The sequence below is a fragment of the Chroicocephalus ridibundus genome, chromosome 3 (assembly GCF_963924245.1).
Source record: "Chroicocephalus ridibundus chromosome 3, bChrRid1.1, whole genome shotgun sequence".
Taxonomy (NCBI): domain Eukaryota; kingdom Metazoa; phylum Chordata; class Aves; order Charadriiformes; family Laridae; genus Chroicocephalus; species Chroicocephalus ridibundus.
Genome location: NC_086286.1, coordinates 58,518,730 through 58,541,301, shown reverse-complemented (window position 1 = coordinate 58,541,301; position 22,572 = coordinate 58,518,730). Strand labels below are relative to the sequence as shown.

The 22,572-nt window shown below is 41.3% G+C and overlaps 1 protein-coding gene across 4 annotated transcripts in view; it reads right to left on the bottom strand.

Annotated features, from left to right (window-relative positions):
• The window catches only part of PLEKHG1 (pleckstrin homology and RhoGEF domain containing G1), a 140,081-nt gene that overhangs the window by 48,427 nt on the left and 69,082 nt on the right, over nucleotides 1-22,572 (bottom strand). For 3 of the 4 annotated variants that reach the window (XM_063329291.1, XM_063329292.1, XM_063329294.1), the window contains one exon: nucleotides 2,978-3,516. In XM_063329291.1, coding sequence (XP_063185361.1) covers nucleotides 2,978-3,516 — 539 coding nt within the window. Of the gene's footprint in view, nucleotides 1-2,977; nucleotides 3,517-8,841; nucleotides 8,893-22,572 lie in introns of those variants that run through there. The other variant, XM_063329293.1, reaches the window with a different exon arrangement.

The following is a 22,572-nucleotide window of genomic DNA, read 5'->3' as shown; positions in this document are numbered from 1 at the left end:
GGGTTTAATACTGGGTCCAGTCCTGTTTAAGATATTCATCAATGATCTGGATGACAGGAAAGAGTGTGGATGTATCAAAACACAAACCAACCAAACAAACTCAACAACCCCTCCCCCCAATAAAAAAAAAAAAAAAAAAAAATCTCCCCAACTCCCCCAAAACCTAAACTCAAAAAAAAAAAAAAAAAAAAAAAAAAAGGCCCAACTCTCCCCCAAAGCTTGAGTGTCATCACAGGAAAATATGCTTTGCTTTACACCAGAAATTTAGAGAGTAGATTCATGGATGTGAGTTTTGACACCCTTTCAGTTCCAGCTCTAGAACCTGTTTCAAAGTGCTGAAAACAGTAAGAACATATTTTTACATATGTTTTCATTGTCATGAGAGGGTAGCATCAGCAAATCCCCACTACCAGGGGACAAAAAGCAACAGGCAGATCTGTACCGACAGTTCTCAGCTAGGGGTAGAGGGTGATTAAAATAGTACCTGTTCATTTTCCCCTTTTTGTTCTTATGCCATCCTCAGTCTGGCATCTCTTCAGGTTGCCCTGCTTCTCTTCCTCCTTTCCTCCCCCTGCCAAAAAACCCCACCCCAAAACAAAACAATCTTCTTACTATTTTTAGTCTGTGTACATGAGCTGCTGTATTGCAGTCAGCTGCAAAACTGGCTAGAGCGCTCCATTTCCAACCAATTTCATACTCCTCTCAACTTTCCACTTCCTGGGTTTTCTCTCATTTCCTCATATTGTTTTCCCTCTAATGATTTTTTCTCTCCACTTAGCACTGGTTCATTTGCTGATGTTTTCCTCCACCAGCTCCCACCTTCATGTGTCTCTTCAGTTCCCGCACACTTCTTGGGCAGCAACTGTCCTTTGACCCTTCCCCAGCTCCCCTTTTCCCATTCTCATCCCATTTCCTAAACAGCTGCCAAAATTTGACCCGTGTTTATCTGGAAAATAAGACAGACCAAGCTGCTTCCTTTCATCTTAGTTTGGCTCAGCAGCAGTCAGCTGGCTGCCAAACTAAATGGCCTTAAGTCACAGAGGCCCCGATAATCAAATCCTGTAAGGCTGTGACACTCTTGCAGATGTCTGTGGAGTCTTCCCATCCTTCTCATGACCACCACTCTTGTTTAGGTAAATCACTGCAGCATTGCTAAGGTAACCCATGGAGAAAGGAATCCTGAGAAACATATAAAATGGGCTCCTCTGTAACATGCTTCCAGTCACACCTCCCTCCCCTAAGACCAACCAAAGAACGTGCACAGCCTGAGGTAGCTGGTTCCCCACTGTCTTCACCATTTGGGAAGGAGCTCCTTTGAAGCCCTCAGATCCCCAATACCTACCTAAGAAAAGCCCCACTGCCAACCACTCCATCTCTCAAACAGGCTGTCAAGTGCCACGCAAAGCTTCATTATTTATTAGTTGCTGTAGGAAATAGGCTTGGGCATTTCACAGGTAAATTCCTCTAGTTCTTTCAAAACTTCAAGAGCATTTGACACATTTACACTACATCTACTGTAGCAATGCTTAAAGTATTTCTAGCAAGCATTTGTTGTCCCTCCTACTTGTAAATGGAAAATCTGTTTCAAGATTTTAATGATCGTTTTCAGTTTCTCAAGTTGTATAGTTTACTGCATAGAAGGATGAGCAAGAGCTAAGGTTTCCAAAACCATGAATGTCATGCCTAGTGAACGGTGACTGTGCACAGAAGTTGGCTTGCTTCTGCAACATATGACAAACTTAAACACTCCAAAGTGAAACTTAGGCAACAGTTGAACGTAGAGAAACAGCAGTAGCTACAGAAACCAATAAAGTCTGGCAGAAAAAGCCTTCTCTATGAGAACTCTGGGGGGTGGGGGTGTTTATTCATGACGTGCATTCGTGTTATCAAAGCCTTAGCATTTTTTCCCCCGCTCATTGCTTGGGGGACCAAGCAGGTTGGAACTGCAGATGGGTAGAGTGTCTCCAGCTGAGGGATACTTTCTTTAGCAGATGACCTATACTATATATATATATTTATATAGTGTGTGTAATATATATAGTATATATATATACCTAAAGCTATATATTCTATAAAGAGTGCATTCAGCATGCACCTCCCAAGAAATCCTTTGTGGGCAATCATACATACATCGGTTAAGTATGCAGACTACAAACAATAGCCAAGGGACTTAACTGTCCTCTTCAAAAACACAAAAGAACATGACTCTGATGGCACAGATACAAGTACATGGAATGAGCAGAACAGCCCACAGAAGAATTCATCCATATTTTTCCCTGTACTAGAAAGGGGAAATGATTGATTCTGTTCATCTGGGGATTGGACAAAAACTTCACTGCCGCTAATAAATGCTACACCTATTTATTAGCACCACCCATTCAGAATTAGTATTAAAGAAAACATAATTCCTTCATATAACAGCCAAACAATAGGGTTTTCCAGCAAATACACATGCCATATTAAGTACTACAGGCCAAAAACATGGAGTGAACAGACTGCAGCTGTTCACTGTGAGCTGCATGGAAGGGAAAGAGAAAAAGGCAGAAAAAAAACCATGTAGGACTAGGATTTGGGGGGGGGGGGGGGAGGGCAGGAAGAATCAATAAGCAAGACCCTTCAGATAAAGCATTTAAAGGGGCAAACACGCTGTCTGCTGTTTGCTTCCTGCTATACATTCTAGGATTGTACATTTTTTTCTGAATGAACATTACTGCAAAGAGTTACACTCTTTGTTCACTACTGCTGTCAAATGTAGAATGTTTTTTTTCTGTTATTCCTTCATGAACATGTACTAACAGCTTAGATTTATCTAATCAAATAAAAACTAGGAGCACACAAGAACAATGATGTTACACTAACTTATAAAGACCAGAAAATGTCAATTCCATTGTCAGGTCTATCTGTCCTGCCGTGAAATCAAACAACGTAAAAAATAGTATTATGGAACCTTTTACACCATCCTAACCAAGACTCCTACCTTCACAATGCTTTTTAGATCCTGCACATACATCCTCTCTGTCTCCAGAATCTCTTGGACGACTCTGTCTACGTAGAGGAGCTTGGGGCTGGTGGTCTCTGTGACCAGGGACATCGCACAGTTTTTGCTCGCTCCTTTTGCTTCTGCTTTCCTTGGCATGCTTAGTCTTTTTTCAAGACCTTCCTCAGGATCTTCTTGCTCCACAGGGGAGTTTTTGCGTGGCTTGTTGCTGGAAAACCGCCTGGCTGGGACCAGTTCTAGCTTGATGGCACCCGTTTCTTTATCCTGGTTGAACAAGCCCAAGTGGCTGTTTGAAACCAAGGTCATTCTGCTTCCAAAGGAGCAGTGGCTGTCCCTGGAAGAAGCAGAGGAGGAAGTGGAGCTAAAGCTGACAGGACGGTCACTGTCTGACAGGTCCATGGTTTTTTTTTCACAGTAGCGGAAAGGTCTGCTATCCTTGTGCAAATCTTCCCCTTTCGTCTTGGAGTCAAGGGCCTCCGTCACAGCCGGTAAAACATCAAGAGGTAAGTGGAAGCCATCTAAAAAAATAAACAGAAGTGGGTTTACTGTTGCTGCTCCACATAACACAAAAGTTGACAACAGATACTTTTAAAGCTTTTAGCATACAAAACTGCCACAACTCTATTTTAACCAAAAGACAACCAGAACAATGCAATTTGAGGGCCACTGTGGCTGTAATGCTTTTTAGGTGGTAGGGTTCCCCCACTGGGGGCTACTACACAGGCACCGCATACCTCCTGCTCAAATACATGTCTCTGGCATGTCCTCCTTCTGCCAGTGTGCTGGGCTTGGTGCTAGGGCATGCACTGCCCAGGCTCAACACAGGACAGAAATAAGACTCAAAAATGTTCCCTAAGGTTAAAAAAAAACCCTCTGTTGGGAGCAGTCCCTGCAACTCCAAGCTGAGCACTGACCCTGGTTTGGAGGCTTTGGAAAACTCAAGAATCACACAGTGATACCAGACTGCATCTTTTGTTTTTAATTCTGTAAGGCCAACCGTCAAACAAAAACTAAAAGCAGTTATCAATTACCAGCTCTGTGGCTTGTACAAAAACACTAAAACCGGAACGATTTCCCAATGAAAATAATGTAGCTTCTGAAAAAAGAGTCCCCATAGGAAAGAGTGCTGCCAAATAATTCAGCTTTCTACTGGGAAAATAAGTCATTCTAAAACTGTTCAGCTCAAACCAGAGTATTACTCCCTGCTGAACTGACCCAAAGCTGTTTTTCAAATCAATGCAACAACAAAATAAGACGTCTGTCTTCCTGTTGGCATTTCAATTCTACTTTCTTTTTATCGCCGAAATGCCCTGCAGGACACTGTGCACAATGCAACGCAGATTCCTCTCTGGCCAAGTTGTGTGTGGCGCACCATGAGAGTCTGCAAAAGCAGCTGCAGGTAAATTCAATACTTCAAGGTTTCATTTCAGTGAGATGTGTCCACCCAAAAAACGTTGCCTCAAACTCAAAGAATTTCAGAATGTCTGTCCTTTGAAAAAAGGGAACTTGTGACAATTTAGGAAGAAAAGCAATACCGAAGCTACCCACGCAGGGGTAGCTTAGTCCTTATTTTACTCCAGCAACAACCTCATTTTACTGGCAATTACAGCGCTAGACAGCAGTTTCAGTAAAGAAACCATAAAGCCAGTAAACTGCAAATTAAACCCGCCCAACCTTTAAGGTGGCCCTTCTTAAACTGAGGCAGACTTGCTATGCAATTCCAAGCAGAAACCTCCCGGACACCACTCCTGCTGCAGTCAGTCTAGGGAGGGGGGAGAGGCAGGAGGGAGGGAGAGAATTTCATTTAAAGCCCAAAGCCATTCCCTCATTTTTCAAAATCAAACACTACTATTTATTTAAAAATAAAAAACCACAAATTAAAAAAAAAAAAGCCCAGAGAAGAATGTTTGATTTATTTGGCCTATCATGAATGCATAAGATTTTATTCGTACAAGAGTAATTAATACTGCCATTTCAGTGATGATGGTGTTAGCTTTCTGTTAAGGAGAAGTATTGCCCTCGAGGTAACGCGTGGAATTATCACTGAGAGTAATTTGCTCATTACATGGGTCAGAAATTGGCCATTAGATTAAAAACCTAATTTGGCACCTCTGTACCCCTGGTTTTACCTTGAAGTCTGAAAATATATAGCCTTTCTTTGTGCCAGGTTCTTCTGGTTTTGCAGCATAGAAGCCTATTTTCTTACCCTTCCTGAATAAACCACATCAAGTACAAACTCCAAAATGAAATATAAAGCAATAAACCAGTAAAATATTTAAAACTGAAGAATGCAGTGAAGTTCTCTTATTTCTAAAGGAGTATGGACAAAGATGTTTGCCTTCTTATTGCTTGTGATAAGAAAGTATGCATTTTTGATAAGGAAGAATGTATTTTTGTTATCAGCTTTAGATCATTTTTCACGTTCAGGTAGAAAGCACAATGTTGCTGCGCAGATGTAAACCCCCTTGAAAAACACACAGGGTAAACAAGATAACAGGGATAGCCTTCCGCTAACTTACTCCCAAGATATTTTACTAAAATTACATGACAAAGAAACACCTGATTAGCCACATTTAGGTGGGAAATAAAGGGTTCCTGTGACATTCCATTATTCTATGCTCTTTTCTTCCTGTTTCACTGATACGCAGTCTGCCTCTCAGATAACCTGAAGGCATTAATATGTAATATTTGCTTCACAAACACTGTCAGGCTCATTAATATAAAAAACAAACAAAACACAATTCAGGTCAATGAAACGGGAGTTACAGTTTTTCATAAGACATACTTGTAGCCAGAAGCATTGAGAGATCTTGACATGTCTTAGAAAAACAAACCAACCCTCTTATTTTCTTGTTTAATGACAATGTCATTGCTTATAAAAAAAAACAACCAACAAGGATTAGTTGTAACAGTTAAAATGGGCTTGCTCTTTAACACCTGTATTCCCACTGACCTTGGCAAACCCCAGGCACCTCCTAGGCACAGCTAATTAATTGCATGCAACACAGTTAACTCAAGTTCCTCCATTTTTTTATACAAATGACTATTCCTGTATTTTTCTACATAAATGTAGAAAATGTGTACCAAGCAAACTACTTGCTACTTGAAAAATCTTGGGTCTGTTTTGTCCTCAAAGCCGCATCCTGACTGCTAGCCTCAAAAGTTACTTTTTACTTCATTCTTACTCCTTTCCCAGCCGGGTGTAAATTGGTCATTTGGCTTCTCTGTGGAGAGTTTTTGCTAAAACTTTTGCCCGTTACATCTCTGACCAGCGAAATGTGTTTCTCAGGGTCCACATCGGTGGCACCAGACCCCAGTGCAAGGCGGCAGCTGGGCACCCAGAGGCAGGACAGAGACGGGACCGGGGATTTCAGCGTGGCACAAGCCCAGGAAGCAGCTTCCTTTCCTCAGCTGGCAAATCCTGCACCAATGGCTTTGCTCCCTCTGCCCCTGGAAGTCAGGGCTTGGGGACAAGCCCTGGCTCTGCCCACCCTTCAATTTCTGCCTCAGCTACAGGTAGCTGTTACAAACCCACAGCCCTCCCCAATAGCACAGGATCTGTAAGTCTTCCAAGGCTTCACCATTTTATCTTCAGAAACTCCTTTGAGAGTAGGCAGGATCACCCCCACTGTTAAAACCAGGAACAGATATTTTTAGATGATTTCTGCAGTCACAAGTCCATGGGGAAAGGCAGCAGCTGAATCCACTTGATTGCCACAACATGCCCATCCTCTTTTCTCTTGTCAGGGTCCGCATTTGGCTTTTCAGAGGTCTGGTACAGTTTTACTCTGCAGTTTTCCCGCAAGGTATCTTCACTCTTGTGCCAGCTGCCTAAGGTCTGTACCGACTGCCCGGTGAAAAATTCACAAGAGAAGGGGGGCAGAGGGGAAACAGCCTCCCCCAAAATCATTCTCTATGTACCATAACAGAGACAGTGCCTTTGCAAACCCTGTAACCTCTTACAAATGTCTGTCTTTCATACAAATTTACTATAAAGTTAATTTCGCCCGCACCCTGTGGGACTGATTCACAAGTCCCCGTCCAGCCCAGTCACCAATTTCAGGAGCAGCCCCCGCAGGCAGGGACAGTCACCAAAACTCAGGCTGCAAACCGTGGGTGCAACTGGAGGCACCCCCAGGCCCCCGCAGAAGCCCACGGTCTGAGCAAGTCTCCCACGCCCTGACCCACATCTGGCCCGGTTCACTGCTTTTTTTTGTTAGGCATTCTTTTGTTTGCCAACCCTTTTCAATGACGAACCAAAATAATATTGAGAACTTTTGTGAGTTGTGAATAACGGTATTTAACTCAGTTGGGGGGGGGGGAGAAATCTTCAATTTGCATACTTTAATTAAGGAATAACAGTAATTACTTGTTCGTTCAGCACTGAAAGGAGGATAATTACTACTTGTCCCTACTCACAAGGAAACACGCTCCCCGAACAAGGTCATTTCTTGTTTGTGCCTTCGCGTGAATTCAGTTCGCCTCTCCCCCTCCCCAGCCCCTGCAGACCTCCCTGCTCCCCCGGAGCGCTCCCCAGCAAGAACAACAACGTGTCCCTGCTCTACAGCGGTGCAAGGGCAAGAAACACCCGCGCTTCACCCCAACAGGCAGCTGTAATATTAGTTACAACATTGGAGGCGCCTGCAAAGCAACTGTCTTAGCGCACCTCACGCTTTCAGCGTGCAGCCATAAACAAGTTCTCACCAAAAACGCATACATTTCTTCTGTCACTTACTTTTCTTTAACAAATACCTCCTTCCTGTAACTATATTCATGGTAATGATAAATGGTTTCCCATTATCTCTGCAGCTTTGGCTACTCTAGAACATTAGCATACAATGAGAGACAAAGTGCTGTAAGTCAATTTTATATTTAAACACAAAGATCCCCAAGCCCTATCTAAATATAGGTGTTTATTCCTCTGAGTTGTTTGCTGCACGTGACATTTTAAGACACACTGCATGACTAAAAACTCACAAGTCAATTTATATTCATAATTACTATTGTCGTTGCCTTTCTCCTGGCATGAAAAAGAGGACTTCAGATGTTATCTACAAAGCCAGCATTACCAGAAATTACAGGCTTCACATCCTCTGGAAGTTTAGCTACATAAAAGTGATGAGACTACAAGAAATCTTTCCTGTATTTTCCTTGAGATATTTTCATATTTCAAATAAAGCATTCATACTGTGGATACAATTAAGCAAGACTGTTTAGAACAATTTCTACATTCAGTATCAAATTCAAATGCAGCACTGGAATTGAGAAACATAAATGTTATACAGTTGCCTGACCAAGAAAAATTAAAACACATTCACTACAAGAATCCCAACGTGATCTTAAATACACTCCCCATATCGTCTGCTCTGAATATTGTCCAAGTGAAGGTCAGCAGATTTTTAATTACCAAATCTTGCATATGAACACGTATCATTTCTAAAACTAACACCCTTTGTGAACAAAATCACATTAGAGAGCTACGATACTTGCAGGATTAGATCTCCAGTCTGAACTGTCACAAACGATAAGCTGCCAAGTACTTTAACTGAACTTTGAGCAACAGAAATCCCATTTATTAGAAATCTTACGATGAGGGAAAAAAAGGCACCAACTAATGCGCCTCTGTCTGTCAAATTACTGCCCCCCCACTCCCTCCCTCCTGCAATATTTAAAGCCGAATAGCCTCTGTCACAAGCAAGCACGCTAATGTCTGAGAACGTTACTGCAAGGGAAAATCCTCTGCGACAGTATCTCACCACTGAGGAATGTCTCTGGCTCCTCGCACCCAGGACGACCAAGTCCTCTCTATTTTTCCAATCCTCTCTGAACAACCCAGGACCTACCTGCGCGGCAGAGGAGAGCCGCGGGCTCTGCCCTCAGCTGTTCCCGAATTACCTCATTGGGCACTCAGGTAAAATGAGAAGCTCTTACTAGTCTGTACAGCTCCTTCGCCAGAAATATTGCATGAGTCAGCTTTTATCTATCAAAACCCTAAACACAAAGGCTTTACAGAAACCTGATTCACAACTTTCTCACCGCCTTTTTCCCAGCGCACCGACAGTCCTCGGCATTGCTAAGAGCCTTAAATGAAACATGACATCATGCAATTCAGGGACAGGACAATGGGTATCACTGTGGGTAACTTTAAAATGCACACTTCACTGAGCAACACCCACTAGCTTCCATTTTTCCAGGGACAACGCTGTGAAAACATCAAATACAGCCCCCACTTCCACAGTGTTTATTACGCTTTGCTCCTTGATTTGCAGACAATATCAATAAGCATCTAAAGCAAATAAATCACCTGCTGGTACTGTGAAATTTCTGTTTATGTTAGAAACCCCCATGAACCTGCAATGCAAAAAGATGATCCTCAGCAATAGGATCGTCCTGGATCCTATTCTGCCCTAATGTAAACAAGAACAAGCTTTTGCAGGGTGCTTGCAAAGCTTCAGTGGTTTTTTTTGAAGAGGGAGAGGAAAGACTTTCAGAAGAAAATGTGAAACCCACACCATCAAGTGCTCTGTGCTAAATCACAATGAAGCAAAGTAAAAAGGGAATTAAAAAAAAAAAAAAGTTTTGGAGGGAAGGGGACAGTAAGAGGAGAAACAGGAGCAAAGATGAAAAAACAGAGAAAAGGAGAAAAATGGATATAGACTGGTGCTAACCGGTGGGAAAGCTGATGGCTGTCTTGGCCTGCGGAGGGGGTGATGGCATTTCTATCTTGGAGCTGAGAGGCAAAAGAAGTGAAAAGAGTTCCCAGCTGCTGGCACGGCTTTCCAGGTGTGCTCTCACAGATGCGTGCTCAATCCTAGCCCGCAAAGAGATACTCTATCTTTTAAATCATATTTGAAATTCACTCCCTCTCTCCTTATACCTAACATGGCTTCGGCTTCATTCTGAGTTTTCCTAAAGAGCATAGTCCTTGAGTAACGCCTTTCATCAGGAAGCTGGAGGTAGAAGAAGGAAGCGCAGACGGCCTTGAGACCATTCGCAGTGTGTGAAACACTTTGATCTGAACGTCGGGGCGAAAGTCCCTCTTACCCAGGCTAAAAGATCAGGTGTTTACAAACCTGTTGCCACGTCTGAGATGACTGAGACATGCTCTCTCTCAAACACATTCTCCTGCAGGTTTTTGAGGGTTTTTTTAATACTTACATATTTACATTAAAAGATATACATGCACACTTTTTGCAATATCTGCACAATACTTCAGACAGAGTCACTATGTATCTGTAAGTCCTGGACGCACTCACAGGCACAGGATGGCCAACATTGGTCCCAACGTCCTCAGCACATGCACGGTGCAGCATACAGGTACTCAAATAACCTGACTGTGGCAAATTTACCGTACATTTGCTATTCTCCATGTTCACACGTATTTCTGGACCTCTGCTTCCTCACACCTCGTGCCTACTTTTACCTATGGGATCTCTGAGGGAGGTTTTAACTAACTCCTGGGCAGACCTACAGAATGTCAGCCAGCCACGGGGCACTGCTTAGTCACTTCTGTGAAGTCCTATGACATAAAATCAACACCAGCAGCTTCGTCATTTAGTAGTGACGAACGTCCTGAACTCTGAAGGGCTGGATCAAGCCCGGTGACCGACCCAGGGGCAGCCAGGGTCAGAGGGCTTCCCGCATCTGCTTCAGTGGGCTAGGTATAAGCGACGCAGCGTGAGCTTCAGCCACCGGTCTGAACTGGCGCAGTGAGCTCTCATGAGCATTACAGTGGGTGGGGAGGAGAGGGGAACAGAGCCGAGGTCCTTACTCCGCTCTGCCTTGCTCTTTCATCTGTTCATACCCACACTTGACCTTAGCTCTCCCTTACATGCCCATGTACAAGTCAGCAGAAGCTTACCCCCTACACGAGGATTTCCCCAAGAACAACCCTTCACAGCCCCCATCACTTTAAACATGCGTAGCACTGAGAGCTGTCAGTGCAGAAGACTACAAACTCAAACCCCTACTGTTACTGTCTAACATGCATCGCCAACGAGAAAGAACGCAGATGTGCCAGAAAAATAGTGGTTTTGCCCCACTTCTCCTCATTTTCCTCATTGGCTTTTGTTTATCTGCATTACCTTTAAGGTGATGTATTCCTTTCTCTGCCTTGTCTCCTGCTCTCTCCCATTGTATGCACAGTGCCATAAGATCATATTATTAATGCATCAGAATTAAGAGTTGAGAAGGGTGACCTGGTTTTGGTTCGGAACAAAGCCTTGATTTTTCTAAACTTGAAAAATAAGTGGAGTTTATAGAGGTTAGGAATCATGTTATTCCATAATTCCCAACTGGCTAAGGATTTACTGAAGAAATAAGTTATCCTCAGCAAAATTAAAAAAAATAAAACAAGCAAACAAAAAAAAAAAACCCCACTGTAACTCAAGCACAGGGTACATTCAGGCTTAAGGACACACTGACATCTTCGCTGAAAGTGCAATGTAATGTATTAATAACTCTCTGCAATGCAGTAGCTATTTAATCTGTATACAGTACTGCAGAGACACCTAACAAAAGGAAAAAGCCATCACATGCTGCTGATGTACTGCAACATGAGTATATAGATCCGATGCTCCATTTATAGGCCTTTTAAAAGGATTATTTTCCATCCCCTTGTGAATTTTGAAGGTTTGCTTCTCTCTCCTTTTAAAAAAGATGGCCCTATTCCATTCTGTATCAGAGTAAATAAGAATTCAGTGAAGACATGTAGATATGAACGCACTGGAGAAATAATACCCTAGATGACAATGCAATCAAAGCTTTTACATCTTTTTCTTCTCGGCCCATACTGGCATTTAGTGAAGAACAGTAAACAGTAACTGTTCAACACGATGCTGCTTGAACGTTTTAGTATTTTTACATTCAAACTTCAGAGATGTGACCTGAATGAAAATCCACATGGATTCTTTTTTCTGCCCAGCACCCGACAGGATCAGGCCTTGCCGCTGGCACATTACTAGTGTCTTTCCATCCTATGCTACACCACCACAACAGCGCTTGGACATCAGGTCTGGTTTCTACCTCTTCCTGGACTAGTCTACTGCTCCGAGCAAATGTCCTGTCATGCCAACATACTGTTGCTAAGGCGAGCTTCCAACTTCATCTAACCCAGCTAAAAGTTGCTGCTGAAGTTCACCACCTTTCAAAGCCTATTGCAGCACAAGCACACTGGAGGTCTTGGCTAGGCATCCCCAACGTAGCACAAGATGCTCGTTGCTTTACCAAGAACATTGGCATGCTTTTAAGATTAAAAAATGTTAACTGTCTCATCGCTAGCAATGTAAAGTAAGCAAAACAAACTCTACAGAGGGAAGCACAGTTTCAGTAGAAGGAAACACAGCATCTAGGAATCATTCTCACTAGTTACAGTGAAAAATTTAGTTGTGTGGCCACAAAGAAGGCATCTATAGTACAACTCACCTCTTACACTTCAACAAAAACTCGTAACTACAATACCTAGCACAAATAGACTAGTTTTTTTTAAACTCATTTTAACACACTGTTATTCACTTCTGCCACTGAATTTTCTGTTAACTTCCAAATTTTTCCAGTTAAAATCCTTCCTGAAAAAAAACAGCACTTTGTAAAAGCCAGTTCTTTGCAGTAACTGACTTCATTAGATGCCAAATTGAAGTGAGTTTCAGAAGCTTTAAATAATTGATGTTTTTCTTTAAATCTAGCTAAATTATTTCTCCCATTTGCTTTTGGAGACATTTACTGGAACCTCCTCTGCACCTCAGGAAGTTTAGCAACTAGAATTTTGAAACAGAACTGAAATAACACCAGACTCATACTAACAGATGTTCGCATCTATAATAAAATAAAAGCTTTCTTCTGGGTTTCCTCTCTTGAATAAAAATAAAAGCTGCAGAAAGCAGTATTTACATCTTGGGGAGAAGAATTCTTAAATTCTGCTCAGGTTGCAACTAAGACATACTGATGGTCTGGCTCCACCACAGACTGGCTCTGGCATTTCAAGTCATCAGTCATTTTCTTATGCCCACCCTGCTAAAAGGGAACATTAGGTCTTCTTTTTAAGGTAGCATTTCAACAGTAAGCTAACAGCTTTTTCAAAATCGCAGTTCAACAGGAACTCATTCAATGACAGTTAAAGGACTCGGGACTTAATAAATGACTGCGACAGATTTTTGCAGCATACAATAATTAGTATTTTGAAATCTCACAGTGCTTTAAATGAAAATAAACAAAAAGAAACGAAGCAGGCATTCAAGTTCAAAGGAGTACAACATACCGCAGCTCTTCTCACATATTGCTTCTATAGCTAAGTATGGTATTTTACATAAATAAGGTCAAGAAGACTAAGACTGCTAAATGGTGACAAAATAACTGGTCAAAGCAGAAAATCAAGATGTCTTGTTGCTGCCACATAGAAGAGATCTGTAAAAATGCAGTCACCCCAAATCTTCATTTTTTGTTGTCTACTGATAATACTATCATATCCCGACTATTGTTTACCTTGATTTGGTCCTTCCCTACCTCCCCTTCCTTGTCATTAAGCTTTTAGGTATCTCTGTGAAGGCCACGCCAATAGCACCATGTTTGTGATGAAGAAGTGGCTTCACGATGCTTTCAAGGGTTGCTTTAAGGCCATTCTGCAGTGCACACAATACTTCCTACTACTTTTTAGCTGTTACTTCATGAAGGCAAACCATTGACAACAACAAAATTCCTGCCTCAAATGGGCAATACTTTACTCAGAGCTTTTGTATGCAAGAAGCAAAGCCGAACTGAGATTATTTGAGATCACTGCAGTGTCAGTGTACAGAGCAGTGTAGCATCTGCAAGCACGTACAAATGGTGTTAATGCCTGCAACACTTATCGACATATCAGTATTCAAGATTACCAGTGCCAAGAGTCACACTTCAGAAGCTACAAGGCAAGAAGCAAACAGATTAGAGGCTTGGACTTGCTTACAGTGAACATTTGGTACGTAATTCACAGCGACTGACTTACTGAGTCATCAGCCTTTCTCTGCACTTTCTTCTTATTAGAACAATAACATGCTTAATTTGAACCAGAAAGACAGTCATTCTATTAAAGTTACATGTATTGCAGAGCCCTTCCGCCTTCTTTACCAACAGCTACAGAAAAAATAATCCTATGGACTTAAAAGTATTAAAATTCTCTAACATCCTATTCAGAGGTATTTTGATTGAATTTTATACGCACATAACACCCTACAAAGAAAGTCAGTGATAAGGGATCTTCAGATTTCTAATGAACATTGGATTTATTATGCAATTTTTTGTCAATCCAGAGGAAAAAACCCCTGACAAATACAAACAAGAGAGGGGCATAAAATCTCATTCATAAAAATGTACCACTACATGTTTTACAGCAAGGTAGGAGAAATTTAAAACATTGATGAAACGACACCAGATAACAACTGTCTGCTACTGTCCTTCTGCTTTCCTGACTTTCACAGTCAGTACCATAATACTTCTCTTTTGCAGCCTTCAAACACTTTTACGTTGGCCAGTTTTCAGACTGCTTGTTAACTATAATAAACAACATCTAAATCTGTCCATGTGTCCCAAACAACTGCCGGTATTCAGTAAACAACTTGGATGAGCTTTCTCAGTGTTTAGATTAGAGACAGGGAAAACAGAAACTTAGACCCCTATTTAAACCCTGCTGGTACAGCTAAAGGAGTTACTTTTCTCAGATTTCTCCTTCATGCTGAATCTTTCTGCCAGATCCGGACATTCAATCCCACCATTTTTCTTGTTGTTTGGGTTTTCCACTTGCTTGTTTTCTGTTAGAAAGGAGTAGCAAATCCCTCCTTATTTAAATATTAGAGCTGAGATCCAAACCAAAATCTCAAACCCAAAACACACAGCCTGGACTTGGAGAAACTTGGCCAACTGCAAATACGTTGGTCTAAAATGACTGAGGGTGGGAGCTGAGGAAGGGAGGATGTGTTAACTCTGCAGGGTTTTCCCAACAAGCCATTCTAGAAAACAATTCCTTTTGTTGTTTCTGTTTTTAGAGAGAACATCAAAAGGTTTCTCAACTCCATACCCTATACACACGGGAACTTACAAGGTAATTCAGCGCATGGTTTAGCATTTAAGAGCCATTCTCACAGTTTACCCAGAGTCTCATTTTATTTTTAAAAAAACATCACACAGTAAAACATACATTTTCTTCCCAAACCTGTGATCAAATTAAGAACATTAAGCTGCAAAGCCTCGGTGAACTATCTTCTGTTATGCCCATGCTTTTCCTTAAATTCAAATGTCGCCTTCTGACTTTCCCCCAGGGAAAGCTCTCCCGTAACATTCAACCATGAAACTCATCCAACAAAGAGGCGAGGGGAAAAAAAATCCATCCCCCTCTCTCTTGCCTTTTCCCGTAGGTAGTCTGCTGAGCTGTTAGATCCCTGCAGGGGACTCACCACCTACATGCGTGAAGCTGGTACAGCAAAAGAGCTGGGAGGAATGGCTAACCACCCCTAGGCTTCTTCCAGCCCTGCTACAAGGAGGCTGGCTACATGCTGAAAATCGGTTTCCCTCGGTCTGCCCCGACATCCCAAGAGTTCCGAGACTTCATGGCCGAACAATGCTGAGCATTCACTATTGAGCTCTGAGGCGCAGAGACACACTGAGAGGCCACTACGTCGGTATTATTCCACTACGTTCAGCCTGTTACCACAGCTATTAGCTGGCGTGCTCACTTTTCAAATCCCCATCTCTTTGGAAACCCTGACTACCATTATTTTGTTACAAAGAGGCACAGGTTAAAAGAAGTTTAGCTGGGCATTTTCCTACTCTCCTCCTCTAGCATCACCTATGGTATATTACTCATGTAGGTGGAATTTCAGTAAGAAGCATCTCACTTTTACAGTTATTTAGAAATCCTGTAGCTATTGAAATGTTTTATTAGCAAAGATTCTGGCAAAATATTTATGATGTTTGTGTAATTTAAATCAGTAACGGAATGCAAAAGTGATCAGCCATAACTATTTAGTAAGAAACTTGAACCGAATTGGGGCTTGCAAATAATTTCATTAACTTTGTTCAGCAAAACAGAAAGATGGCAGTTCTCCTCTGTGTCACCAGTTTCTAGATACAGTCACAGATTAAATCAGTTATACTTATTTCTGCATCGAAAAGCATTTATCTCTCAATACAGTAAGCCGTAAGAGTGGCTATATTCTTCCCCAAGACAAGCGGCATGAGGAGAGTAAAACAGGTCCCTTTTGCAATTGATCAGCATCACTTAATAGAGCACCAGAAGATATCAAAATTACACTCCAATGATTTTTTCAGTGAATACATGTTCTTTATAATCTACAACTAAAAGTCTGGAAACAGTTTAAACCTTTAAACTATGCGCAGACCCTGCCAATTAAAAATTCATTGCAAAATATTTTGAAGGTTAGAAAAACAATCTGGGAGAAACATTCCCCTCCTGATGAAATTAGAGCAAAGTTCCTTGAAAACAATGACAAAGGCATCTGGCTCTGAAGGCCTGAACACTATATAGCAAGAAGAGTCAAACTGACTGTGGTTGTATTGCTGCCTTTTGCGTGGCAATTGCTACAGCTGGCCTCAACTCAGAAAAATGCAACATGAAAAACTGAAGGAGCTCCATGACTAAACCGTGACATTCATGTGTACATTGATGGACAGAAGAGAAGCTGCCAATGGATCACCACAGGTAAGAGACCTTCAATAGCAAAATTACCAGAGACAGTAGAGTCACAGCTCTAAGGATAAAAGCATTTCTCAACAAGCACAGCACAGATCCACTGGAATTATCAAGAAGGGGCTTCAACATCAATATTTCCCTTTGCCCTTTAGCGTACAATAATATAAAGCCACTTTTAGGACTTGATGAACAGCATTGACACAAGCTGCGTTTCTAGAAGTAAGACACCTAGCTTACCAGAAGATTGCACAAGTCTGATCCAGTTTAATCACTACAGTTAACATATGTTGTTTTTGTTATGTATGTGTTTTATTTATAACTTATTCATGCCTAGGGGAAGAAGGATTTCCTGTGTTAGAAGAATATTCAAGAGAAAGTCTTGATGCTGGGGATAATTTGTTGCTAATACTTTTGCATCTGCCAATAACTCTATCTTGGAAGAATACTGCACAGGGAGGAATGTGGGAGGATGAAGGCCTAGGAAAACTAGAATGGAAGTCCTACCCACTAAATACTCTTAACCAGTCACCACTGGTTACAGGATTTTGAGTTGTGGTCTTCCATTTTATGGATTTTCTCAGCAGTCACTTGCTAACATTGACATACAGGGATGGGAGCAAAACAAATATCATAGGGATTTTCCAGATTTCTTACTGGAGGGACCATGGAGGTTTTTGTTATCAGGTTCCATATACCCTGAACTCAAACCCTAAGTCCCACTATGTCAGCACTCTGTCTCTCACATCCAGAGGTGGCAAGAAGCATATTTAAGATAAAAGACCTGATAATCACCATTGGCAAACAGGAAAACAATTATGGAGTATGCACTGAGTGCGTTACACTGGAGCCCACCATTTTCCCCCTATATTGACATTCCTTTCTCTTATGTTTGCTTTTCTCTTTTCAAACTAACATAGTTGGTTTAGGAGCGTATCGCTGATACTGGTGTTCTGCTTTGAGCCTGTAATATTACTCTGCACATAGTGATGTAGCTAGGAATCCCTCCTTAGCACTCCCACTTGCCCCCTCTATTTATCCCCTTTGTTACAGAGATGAATGAACGTGGGAAGTGACAGCTTATAATGTTAGTTTAAATAAAGGTGATTCACTAGGCAACTGCACATTCTCATCTGAAATAGATTCATTTTAAGAAAAGAAAAAAAAAAAAAAAAAAAAAGAAAAACATCCTCGGACTTGCCAAAGCAGAACAGAAGGGATATGAAGGTGGCATGTTGGGGTTTTCAGATTTTCAAAATGCTTACCATGGCCTTTTCCCGTATGAGTTTTAAGAAAACATTTACTGTATTTAAATCAGAAACTAGAATAGCTATCCTACTAATATTAAAAAATAATAATCATACTTCTCATTACTAACTAGGTGTCGTGTAGCCCAAGAGAACAATTTTTTACCCACTTAAATGACAATCTGTTCTTCGTCACTGGGATGTATTGCATCAATCACATGCTAGGCCACCTAAAAAAATTTCAGTTGATATGCCATTACTATTTACATCTAAAGCTCCAAAATTAAATAAACAGTTCCTGAAAAAGGAGTTATATTCTAACCTGCCATAAAAGTTAAATGGCTTTGGCATATTTTCTTTATGCATGTAAATCCTGAGCCCTTAATGTGAATGATTTGCCCTTTCTCATCCTCAGAACAAGTGAGTTGATGCAAGAAGAGTATAAAGCCCTACACTACAGCTGCTACCCTGGGCTCCATCTCGTGAGTTTGGTTAGATGGAAAACAACCCACAGTGAAGGAAAAAAAATATTCACTGTCCTTCTCCAGATTATCTGATGCCACAACTTATATGTGCTCTTGACTAGGAAACTGATACTGATTGATGGCAGCCATACAGCTCACCAGAAGTTCTCCCCTGAAATGAAAAGCATTTAGTACCATTTTAAGAAATGGGAATAAAGCATCACAGCGAAGGCATAGAATGAAATTTTAGCACTGAAGTTAGTTTGATAACTTTGATGTACCTCTCACATAGAGCAATATGTCACGGCAAGGGAACTGGGTGCCAATTTTCAGAACAGGCATTTGCTGAGGGTTTCCAGATTTGATATCAATGCTAAGCACTCAGGGCTGAATTCAGGCAAGGGGAAGTTGAAGGAGAAGGTAACTTTAGAAAACAGGCCCTGGAGCTAGATAGTTAACTTGAGAAAACAGCCATAACTCATTGACTTTAACAGCCAACAAAAAAAAAATTAAATGGCTGCAACTTCCACCTGCCACAGGTCTTCATTTGCCACCATGAGGAACAACTCTAGGTGTAAGCCCTGCTAGGCAGAAGCCTAAAGAGGCCTGGATCCACTTCGCCATTGCAAAAGAAAGCTCCCCTATATGAGATGAGCTTCATTCCTTACACTGTTGGGACAAGTTTGTCTACTTGACACGCCAAACGGATTTAGACAGCCGGCCGTTCTCAACCTCCTGACTAGAGCGGTCACTCCATCACCGCAGCCCAGGGGTGACGCTACAGTTTCTGCCAGCGCTCCCGAGCTAAGGCACGGCCAGCTCTTCTCCAGCACGGTCCCTCTGGCAACAGAAGCCTCAGCTAGTGAGTCCATAGGGTCAGGAACAGGATTATGCCCATTCGGATACTTTTGCTGCAGTAAATAAACCTTATCTGTTCCTAAATTGAGTGTAGAAGCTACCTCACACATTTTTATATGACTTGTAATCACGGTGGTGTCCCCTGGCATTGCAACATACTCCGACACATTTTCAATGACATAAGGAGAGAGGGGATAAAAAAAAAAAAATAATCTTTCAACCTTATGCATATATTAACAACACATTCTGTTACCAGATGATAGAACTTACTTTGAGGGAGAAAAGGACGAAAACATGACCACATCACACTATTATAAACCGCCCCCACTTTTACTGGGAAAATACAGAAAAGGTTAAGTAGTTTTGCTATATTGTTATGCTTTCTAAGTGAGAATTGGTGTTAAGTTGCTGAAGCCTAAAGGTTTGGTGGATATAACGCCCCAAGTCAGAAGACAGATAAAACTACTTCTGTCTTCAGCACCTACATGCACCAGTGACTTGGGACGCTCCTGAGCTTGGGGTGAGAGACAGCAGGCCATCAGAAAACACTTAGCCTGCAGATCCTGTAAACTAGTTCCTCTCCTTTAAACTCCTGCATTTCCCTGCATATTACAACGGTCAGGGCATCTGAGGGTCGTCATACAGAGGTCGGCTGTTGTGACTTTTCAGACCTGCCTCCCTTGCTGCCATGAACAGAAGGAAAGGGCTAACCTAAAAGGCTCGAGTTTGCTGAGACTGCTTTTATAGTGAAAAACCAGCAGTTTAACTAATTGTGAGTCAATTCTACAGTAATATGCCTAGGATATGTGAATATAACTTTTTAAAAATCACCTTGTATTACAGCACATCAAAATTCAGTAGGCAATCTCATGAAGGAAGAGGAGGTCACTTTTGGGTTGTTTTTTTTCTGTGTGTGCAAAAATCTTTTATGTAGGCATAATCTCCCCTTGTTGCATGAGTGTCAGTTTACACTCTGATCATAACAAAAGGTGTTTCCTTCTGTAGTTGTTACTCTATACTTCAATCCTCCACCAAAAACAGCCAGGCTTGTAAAAACAGACATGTCAAAAGGTTAAGAAATGAACAAATAGATCTTCTCCAGCTGTAGAAAAGTAGCTAACAAACCCAACCCTCCGGATCACAGAGGAGAGGCATTACTAAACCAAATGTCTGGTATTGATTTAAAATGGAAATAAAGGAGTGGATTAAATTAATCTAGCAAAAAAAAGTAAGCAACTGCATGAAGGAATACTTTCAATTTGAGAAAACTGGATGATCTCTCTCTAAGTAGGAAGAAAAACATCTTAACAGGTACATGATTTAGTATATACACTATGAATACAAAGCAAAATCCATTATAATAAATACCCAGTTTAAGTAAGCATTATTGGAATAGTAAATAGAGTATATTAGAAATAATCATGTACCAGAATAAAGGTTGTTTGACATTTTATAAACCTGACACATTCATTTATTACAGAGGTTGTATCAAATTTGTAATGCTCCTAAATATTTGATACTTTGCTTTCAACATTTGGCTTTTATAAAGGATGCAAAATGATCTGTATTTTTTCCTCTGCTCCCACCCTTTAAACCCAAACAAGACTTACAAGGAAAGGTACCTTCTTTGGCAGGGTGGGGAAAGGGATTTCCTAAGGCCTTTCTTTTCTCCTCTTTCCTCCCCACCCTCCAGTAAATGAAATTAAAGGTCAGCAAGTATTCAATACAGTGGAAAGTCCAAGGTTATAAAAACAAATGAATTAGAAAAGCTGTCCAAGATTATAATAACTGGCCATGTACTCTCTAGACCATTCTCTAAATGCAGACATGGTTGTGGAAATACACTAGATATGCTGACATTGCTAGCAAACATGATTAAAGTATATTTATAAGCACTGTGAAAAAACACATCATACATAAGCAAAACACATCTCTCCAAATATTTGCGCTTGTCATTCAAGACATTAATCCCAGAAGGAAACAATCATATAACGCATTTTCCATCCACAGTTTTTCTCTCTACTCTAATGGCACTGGAAAAAAATATATTTTAAAAACAGAAATTACTTTAAAAATACTTTTTAAATATATTCTTACTCCTTTTGATAGCCTGTAATAACATAGTTACCTGTTTGATATGCTAGTCAAAACCTTTGCAAAAGGATTAAATCCTAATACGAAGATATCACAGACAGTGGGCAAAATATATTGAGGTTCTTAATTTTCAGACCAGTTCGGTCTCCGGGTACTGTTTCAGAGCCACTTTAAATCCCTGTTAAGCCCACCTGTGGGCTTGTCTCTCTCCTCGCTCTGGATCACATACTCGCAAAGCCCCATCAGTGCTCACAAGAGCAGTGGTGGTCCTCTGGGTACCCAGCTCAGTTTCCACCTGCATCAGGCTCCTGCTCAAACCGAGCAAGCAGCTGCACGGCTTTTCAGGCCAGAGGGAAGGAGTGGCAGGAGTGCACGGCCCAGGGAGAAGAGGGCTGTCCCCTCTCTCTCTGCACCAAGGTGTTTGGAAACCTCTGGGAGAACGAAGGTACCCACACTCTGGAGCTGCACAAACCATCAGGCACAGCTGTCCCCAAGACTGGACGCCCGGTTTTTAGAGGTTCAGCTAGAATACGTGCCTGTTCCCTTACCTATCAAAGGACCTTTGTGGAAGTGTTGTGGGTTATTAAAAAAAACATGAGAAAAAGAACTGGATGACAGACAAGCAGACTGAAGGACCATATCCTCTTTTTATCCTCATTTAAATATAGGCTTAGCTTCAGGTATGCAGTCTCACCAATTTAACTGGAATCATGAAATCTTACAACACACACGTGTGTGTGCCTAAGTGCACACACAACACAGTTTCTGGACAGATATCATTTCCTATCAGCTGCATCAAACAAAACCAAGTTGCAGTAAACCTCAGCAGCTTCAGAGGTACAGTTTGGGGATTTATATCTCCTGTTACAGCTAGTTTCTTTAGGCAGTGCTAAACGTATCCTTTTCATTCCTTCTCACTTTGTCCTACAACAAGTATAACTTCACTTCAATCCATCTTCTGTAAAGCACTTATATGGAGGCCAGGACATACAAATAAGTTAATTTGAACCATGGAAAGGCAAAGTATTGAACTCGGTTTTCCCCGAAAGCCAGCAATTTAAAGGGAGAATGCTTCTGCAAAGGTTTTAGAAAAATTAATCAATAACTTTTTTTTTTTCCTATAGCTAGCAGTTTTTAGAAAGAGAAAATCTTCCAATTCCAAAATGAAATGAGTGATATTTGAGACCATGATCTACTTGATCTTTGATTAAACAAGACAACCACTTACACTTTCAC